The following is an 8,679-nucleotide window of genomic DNA, read 5'->3' as shown; positions in this document are numbered from 1 at the left end:
TGAAAAATTTTTTTTTTTTTTTTTTTTTTTTTTAATGGTTGGATGGGTTTGGTGAGAGGCATATATGCCATTAAACTCATAGTGTGAATTAAAGTAGCTTTTTTAAAAAAATGGTCAAAATGAATAATGAAAAAGAGTGATCCCGTAGTGGTTGGTCCATGGAAAGACCATTTGTGTGGCTAATAAAAAAATTCTCGCTCTTCACAAGCCATCCAAAGTGGACTCTATAATTAAAAGGGAAATTCATTTACCATATAGTTTAATACATATATATATAAGAAATAAATGACTTTACATTATTTTTTAGTTAGGGTATATTTGAGAAATTTTTAAGAAATATTTTACTTGGCCCAAAAATGATGTTAAAAGTCAACCTCTTCATTCTAAAAATTTGTCTTTTTCTATCATTAATTATTTTTAACTTTTAAATTTTTTTCTCTCAAATTTTCATTTCCCTCTCGTCTCTTCTAACATTTATTATTATTATTATTATTTGAAACTTTTCTTAAATTTTTATTTCCCTCCTTTTTTTTTTCTTTCTCGTGCCATATCTTTTGTTTACCGCTTTTTGTTTCCTCTCATAATGTTGTTTAACACTTTTTATTTTTATTTTTATTACTTTCATGATTGTAAAAATACTTTTGAAAAATAAACATCAATCATAAAACTACTTTTAATCAAATATTTATAATTAAATGCTTTGATAAAAATAATAATTACTTTTGGTTAATTTTTCATCTTAGTTCATAAATCTATTGAATTCATTTGGTTATTTATCATATTGGTACATGAATCATCAACAACAATGTTGTTTTGATTCATGTATGAGAATTAGTATTACTATGCATATATAAATGTTCGTCTAGCATTGTTTTGAATTTTGAGTGTGAAATCATTGTTATTTTGTATTTGGCTAGAGACAATTGGAATGAATTGTATAAGAGAGACGTGTACTATGAGAGTTTAAGAAATACACTTATAAACACTTTGATGATAGTAATTAGCTACCAAACATGAATGTAGAAGAATAAAGTTCGGTTCGAACTCGTAAATATTTGTTTTTTTTTTATTAATTTCTAAAAATTTTATTTGTGGTGATGAAGTATAATAAAAAAGATAATAAGAAATTATATAATTATTTTTTTTTAAAAAGTGTGGCTCATACAGTTGGATTTAATCACAAGAATTTGACGGCGTTTATGAATTGTAAGCGTGAAAATGAAACTTTTCACGCGCGCTCCAAAAAGAAATGAATAATAATAATAATAATAAATCTACGTCGGGAAGAGAAAACGTTGCATGGAATTTCATTTGAAAGCGGTCCATAAATTGGGGTGGCAAAATCGTGATTAATCACAAAGAAAGGTCCAATTCTTTGTAAAAAAAGCATTTCTCTTTACCTATTTAAAGGAGAAATTCTCGCAGTGATCAAAATCTGTTTGGTGTGTCGGTTTTATCAGAGATTCGTAAAAGTAGAGAAGGAAACGAAGGAGATATGGCAGTAGCAGAGGGACGAGTCATCCGCTGCAACACCATTGATTCATGGAACCACCAAATTCAGAAGGGCAATGCCTCTCAGGAACTGGTACAACCATTTCAATTCCTCTTCAACTTTGTGTTCTTGGCATTACCTTGATTTAATCGCCAGTATGTTCATTGATTTCAATGTATCGGTATTACTTGATTTGATCCGCTCATTGCATTCTGCGTTGCGTATTTCAAACTCATCTTGATATGCTCCAGAAAACTTTTCCGTTCTTTCACTTTGCTTTTTTGTGGTGTGGTAGAAAAAGTAGTAATCAAATTGTGAAATGTTTCGAATCTTTCGTGCTTCCTTTTCTTTATTGAACAATCAATACCATTTTTGTCTCCCACTTATTGCTTTCCAAAGCAAAGCAAACCAAACCAATTGGATACATCTGTAGTAGACATTTACTACATTGAGATCATATGCTTATACGAAGCCATTTCCAATCCAGTCCTTTTCTAAATTTCACCACCAATCATTTTCTCACCAGAATAGAAGCAATCTTCATGTAGTTGGAACTACCTATTATTGAGTTTGACATTTTAACTTACTGTACATATCAGATATAGTAGGATTTTGTTCACGAGTGTTAGAATTGATGCAGATAGTGGTGGATTTCACTGCATCATGGTGTGGTCCGTGTCGGTTCATTGCGCCTTTTCTAGACGAGCTTGCTCAGAAATTTCCCAGTGTCACATTTCTCAAGGTTGATGTTGATGATCTGGAGGTACTATAAATCACAATTTATAAATCCTCCTCTGGATTTTCTGTGTGTGTGTGTGTAGCTTTAGTTAAAATGCGTTGAATGGTGCAGTCGGTAGCTAAAGATTGGGGGGTGGAGGCAATGCCTACTTTTATGTTCCTGAAAGAGGGAAGAATTGTGGACAAGGTGGTTGGAGCTAGGAAGGAAGAACTGCAGCAGACTGTATTCAAGCACATGGCTGCTACTTCTTCTGCCTGATATCACCAACGACAATTGGGCTCTGAAGTAGAGATATAAACAACTTCATTATACTATGAAACCGCTTAAATTTTCTATACTTGATTACCAGCTCCTATCCGCTCGCTTTGTTGTTAGAAGAACACGGTATATTCTCCCTTTCGAAGTGGCTTTTATTGTTTGTCTTTTCTTCTTTCTCTTAAGTTGAAAAAACAATGTTATTGTTGCATTAGTATAATTGGGATGTGGGAATCTGATATTGAAAGAACAGGAAGACGATTCTTTAGGAGGAAGATTTGCTTAATGTATGGGTAATTCTGATAGTTAAATTCGATTTGACATTAGAGTCGTGCATTTTGGAATGAAATTATACCCTTCTCCATATCTGGAGGAATCTGAATGTTAGGATCTTATCTTCCAGTACTTTACCCCAAGAAAGGAATTTCATATTCTATCATGAAATAGGGATGTAGAAAAAAAGGGGCATTTAGAGAGCAGAATATCAAGATTTTTCTTTTTCCTTCAAACTGGCCTTGTATTACATGAGGCACTTGTCACACCAGGTCATTACAATATCCTGAATGGGGTTTCATTTTTCCCCAATATAACAAACTGAAATAAATTACCTATCTTTCCCAGAACCCATTTCCAGTTAAAATGCCAGGAATGGGAATTGAGATTCACCTCAGGGCCTAGATTGCAGAACCCCGGGATTTACATACTCTACGACCTATACCTCTAGGAACCCCTACTGCCTTTGGCACCACACACACCCTTAACGAAAAACTCACTCAATATGAAAACCAAATCATCGGATACAAATTGGAAAAGTACTGCTGCTGTAACCCTATCATCCTTTTGCTCACTCTTTTTACTGGTAATTGAACCATGCAACCCTTCATGAGAAGCTAAATCTCCCCTTTCAACCAATCCAATCAACCCTTCCAGTTGGGTTCTGCTGCTGTAGTCATTGGAGCACATATAACTTCGACCGATAATCGCTTCAAAACATTTGGACATGGATCTTGCCCAAAGTTAGTATTGGATATGGTAACAGCACATCTTTGCTTCCCTACACACCTCTGTAGAAAAGGGATGACAATATGAGTGGGGATAAGTAAATACAGTGAAAGAAGAAGAAGAAAAACAAAAATGGATCTTTGTTTTTTGGTACCTTCTCTAGAATATCATATGACATAGGAGCGTGGCAAGTTCCTTGCTGGTAGCTCCCGCAGGTTCCTAATGGAGTTCCAAAGCTTGCAAATTTGATGGAAGTTATGGAATAACCTGTAGAACACCTAAGATGAACTTTGGGTCTATGTAAATCCTCTGACTTTCCGTAGGTTTCGATGTGCCAGTTCTTAAGAGTTGGATGGAATTCAGAGACGTCGGCACAGACACTAGTCACTGATCTCTTCACCAAGCTGATGCCTGTGGGATTCCCTCCGAGTTCCTCAAAGACTACTAACAGATTGTCTTTTGGCTTCAACCAAGCACGAGGCACATGGTACCTGAAAATGAAATATAGTTGGACTATGTAAGAGAAACTCATTCTTCAGTATTGATGAGTTTCCTTAATGTCAAGAAGTTACCATCTTTGTGTCGGCTGGCCACAGCCTTGCTGACACTTCGGAGGTCTAAAGGTTCCAGCATAATTGCATTTATCACAGTTTCCAGCAGCGTATGCAGTCCAGTATCTTCCAATGCTCAGTCCATTAATCCATATCTGACCCTTTCCCATTCCCCGCATGTCTAAAGCCAATGGCTCAGCTCCTTCAGGTGCATCGAAGTTACTCTGCAAGTGAAAATGGTAAGGTTCATACTTTTAAGGGTTATCTCATCTTTGATAGTAAAATCGAGATGAATTCGGGGTCAACAGGTACCTTGTGCCAAGTCAGTGGTTGCGGTGCTTGTGCAGCCAATGATCCTTCAATCCATTCGACTGAAGATATACCATTTGGAGATACGAGATTCAAGGCTTCTCCTTTCAGCCCGACCTATTTTGGAGTTGAGAGTGAGGAAAAAGTTTTTCGGAGATGAAATCATAACACACGAGAAGCTGGGAGTTAAGTGATCAAACCTTGTAGGTCCATTTCGACCACGACAAGTCCCATTTTCCTTGATCAAGTCCATGAAGAGCAACTGGACCTAAGATTCCCGTGTTCCACTTCTCAAAGTGTCCCCCAACATTCTTCAACAACAACAATTCAAAATGTATCATTACCAACAAATAGGGGAAAACCCAAAAGAACATACTAGAAAGCAGTTTTCAATTATGTTTTCAAAACTGCTTTTCGAATTTGTGATTAACTTTTAAAAATTGCTCGAGTTGTATAAGTTCTTCAAGCTTCATCTTGGGGGAGTGATGAAGAGCATCATGCTTTTATGGTTTAGTAAAACAAGCAAAAGGTGAGACCCCTTTATTGAAGTGGACAACTATGAGAAAAACAAAGGAATAAACTCACTGGCAGTCCCACAGCGACGCTCAGGAGTGCAATCGTGTTTCGTCCAGCCCAAAAATTGACTTTGCCAGTGTAAGTGAATCTTCGATTTTCTCTAGTCCCGAAGGCAGAACCTGATAACCAACCCATATTTATTAAAACTTCTTGCTTTCGTGATGGTAAGAGGCATCCAAGAAGAATGAGATAGTACTGTACCTGAAAGCCTCCCATTGATAAAGACATGCACGGCATGCCCACTTGACTGAACAATCAGTGTGGGGAGTTCTCCACCGTGCAGGCAGGATTCTGTTGAGCCAATATCTACACTGAAGGGACAAAAACAGAATATTATGGACTGTTCAATATGCAATTCCTGTTTTAAACATGTAATGACTTTCATCTAAAGAATTCAATTGTAAGCAAGCAAGAGCTGAAGGAAGAAGTGGTCTCACCTAGTAATATACCATAGGTAGTCACTAGTGTCTTTGGTAACATTTATCTGCTCCAATAAACCAGAAGCAGTCATTGTCATGCTATCGTCCTCGGAAGAAACGTCTTCGTTGTAGCTTTCCCATAAGAGCATTGGAGAATTTGTTGGTAGCATTTCCAGTTGTGATGTTTGAACTCCGACCTGGAAAACAGGTCAAAAACAAAATCAAGGTGAGCCGCGAAACCAGAGCCTACTGAAGTCTAAACTAAAATGCAAGGAAATGTTTCCAAACCTTGGCCGTATTGAAAACTACATTTCTGCAATCAGGAAGAACACTGATGGACCATGGAGGTAAATTATAGTGCATGTTATTGAACATCACTCTTGCAGCTGAATTTGTGTCATAATTTGAAAGAAAAGCTGCACAGCCTCCTGATTCTGATGTGTAGACATAAGCCTGGCGATATTGAAGGTCGAGCCTTATTAACTTTGGTTAAGCTTAAATGGTGAGAGATCAGAATTATGGACTGTTGAGTAAAAGTACCTGTTGAGAGCTCCCTAATGAAGTCACAATTGGATCTGCTGAAACTAAAGCTTTCTCGCACATCTTCACCGCCCTATGAAGCTCCTTCAAATGACCATACTTTGGTTGCCTGATCAAGCCTGTCATAGTTTTATAACAAAGAAACCAATGTAAACATTTTCAGCCATCAACGACATTGGAACTTAATCGTAGCGTTTTTTTGTATATTTCCGAACTTTCTTTAAACAGCTATGTTAATCCACAGGGGCTAACATGTGAAAAAAACACAGTGGCTTTCTTCTGACATGAGCTTGTTCCTTTAAGTTTCTCAATTCTCACCATATTCATCTATCGGAGCATCGTAGTCATAGCTGGTAGTGATGAAAGGTCCTCCGGCTGTACGTCCAAAGTTCGTCCCACCATGGTACTGTCACAGGAAGGGATGAGAATCTTATAAGACAACAGTTCAGAACAAAGTAATGCTTGTGTCACAGAAAACCAACCATGTAATAGTTAATAAACGACCCTCCTTTCTGAACGAACCGAGCAACAGCGAACGCCAAATCCTGAACCGGTCTATGGTGAATTGGACCCCCAAACTCATTAAACCTACAGGATTGTCAAGGCAAATCAGAGAAATGAGAACCTTTCAGACGATCAAAAGGTGGATGACGAAAATGAGACGAGAGGAGGGCTGTTACACACCAGCCACTCCAAGCCTCTGTCCACATTGAAGGCTTGTAGGGTCTATTAGGAGAGAATGCATCGCAGTAAAAGCCATTGCATGTATTAATCTGTGACAGACAAAACCAGAGTTTCTCAGATAAGCCTTTGTTAAGAGAAGAGAAGGCCTAAGCACTCCACAATAGATAAGAGAAGGGCTAACCACTGGATCTGGGGCATCCTCTTCCTTGCACATCAACCATGGGACACCAGTTCCCAGACCTACAGCCATCTTTGCCGCCCATGTCATATAATTTTTCCCAGAAGCCCCAAATAGCTTGCTCTGTACTCCGTATTCATTCTCAATCTACAAGATCAATTATTCGCTCGAATTAGAGCTGCATTTCTACAACGTTTAGTGTCCATTAGATAATCTTAGATATTAGTACCTGAGAGAGAATGATGGGGCCACCTTGGGACTCAAACAAGTTTTCACTTTTCATCATCCCCACAATTTTTTCTGTAAATCCCTGCATTGCTCTCTGAAATAGCAAGAGAAAACCAAACAAAACAGCCCCATGGATATCAAAAGTACTTTAGCTAAAGCACAGAGAGATTAAAAAGGCATGCATATGAACATACCTTGAAGGGTTCATTATCTGTTCTGAAGCTAATGCCTGGGACATACTTCAGCCAAACAGGAAAGCCTCTGCAGGAAACGTTTGAAGTTCAGAAACTATTAATTTTAACTGTGGAGAGACAAAAAGAGATATGGAGATGATAAGGAGGAGGTACCCGAAGTTCCACTCTGCACAAACATAAGGTCCAATGCGTAGGTTTGCGTAGAGTCCAGCTTTGTGAATGGTTTTTATGAACCTCACCAGATCATATCTCCCTTCAAAATTGTACTGAAAGCATAGAGGACGAGCAAAATGAGAAGGAAAAGTAAATAATTCTTGAAGAGAAGTTCAAAATGAAACTAAGAAATGAAGTTTAGGTGGAGAAGTTACAGTACATTGCCAGGGGAAGGCTCATGGACATTCCAGAACACATAGGTTTCAACAACATCAAGACCACCTTCTTTGGCTTTCTGAATCAGATCTTCCCACATCTACAAACATTTCAGTTCTCCAAAAATCAGAAACATTCCCACCATAAAGCAAAAAGGGAAGAGAAATGGGTACCTCAGGAGTGCTTCTTGGGTAATGTATGGAGCCAGAGAAGAGGACTCTCCTCTGCCCATTGATCAAGATGGCCTTTCTATCATATGTCACACTACATTGAACAAGCTGAACACCCAGAAGCCAAAATAGCCCCAAAACCAACATTGAGAGCTTGGAAACCGAGTTGGTTGCCATTCTGAGCAAAAAAAAAGACCCAAAACTTTCTTGGGGATGAAGGGAAAGTTGAAATGCACAGAGATCTAAAACCCACCAAGAACAAGAGAGGCTTTTATTTCTTGTCTATTCCAAGCATTAGCTACCACATAGCTCATTCCCAGTTAGAACACGGCACTCAGATCCGAGCCTCCGATGACTGCGAATTAATGGAACCCATATGCGTGGCTTTATATACAGCCTCCACCCACCGACAGTCACAAGTGTCGAAAGCCACCACAGTTCACTAACCACCGTAGATGCGAACTACACAACACAAAAAGTGAATTACTGAAAGATGCCGTAACTATAATGACCTCCCAAAACTGGGAGTATGAAAATAAACAGCAATAAATGAACGTCTTTCATTACGTCATTAAGTTAATATGTCCTTAAGAATGTTTTTTTAACAGAATTTCTGTGATGAACAAATGTCTTAATATTTTATTAAAGTTCTTACATTTAAGTTCATTAGAAGTAAGAAGAGAGCAGGGATTTTGACTGGAGAATGATATGAAGAGCATTGTTTGTGGCCCATTTTCGTAAGGAAACGGAAAGATAAACGACATGCCGTGATGTCTCCATATGCCACTGTTGTCTGGGTATCTGTGTAGAGCATGTCCCACCTCTACCAAACACCATGTGACCCCCAAGCTTTTCCTGGGTTTTAATGGCTCATGTGAAATCCAAAGGAAAACCAAAGTCCCCTTTGATTCCTACCCAGTTTTATGAATCAAATTTGTTACAATTTTTGATCTTTCATGAACTTCAATTATTT

General features: G+C 38.0%; 1 protein-coding gene and 1 pseudogene across 1 annotated transcript; one reads left to right on the top strand and one right to left on the bottom strand.

Moving 5' to 3' along the window:
* The first annotated feature begins 1,345 nt into the window (after positions 1–1,345).
* Positions 1,346–2,812, top strand: LOC111453323 (thioredoxin H-type-like). The gene is made up of 3 exons (XM_023094379.1): positions 1,346–1,585; positions 2,133–2,255; positions 2,343–2,812. The coding sequence occupies exons 1-3, from the start codon at positions 1,496–1,498 to the stop codon at positions 2,487–2,489; spliced, it is 360 nt and encodes a 119-aa protein (XP_022950147.1). The 5' UTR covers positions 1,346–1,495; the 3' UTR covers positions 2,490–2,812.
* Positions 2,813–2,938: 126 nt separating this feature from the next.
* LOC111453322 lies at positions 2,939–8,081 on the bottom strand (annotated as a pseudogene).
* Positions 8,082–8,679: the final 598 nt, after the last annotated feature.

This window comes from Cucurbita moschata, unplaced genomic scaffold (genome assembly GCF_002738365.1).
Source record: "Cucurbita moschata cultivar Rifu unplaced genomic scaffold, Cmos_1.0 Cmo_Scf00015, whole genome shotgun sequence".
Lineage (NCBI taxonomy): Eukaryota > Viridiplantae > Streptophyta > Magnoliopsida > Cucurbitales > Cucurbitaceae > Cucurbita > Cucurbita moschata.
The sequence above is the reverse complement of the archived record's forward strand: the minus strand, read 5'-3'. Positions and strand labels throughout refer to the sequence as shown.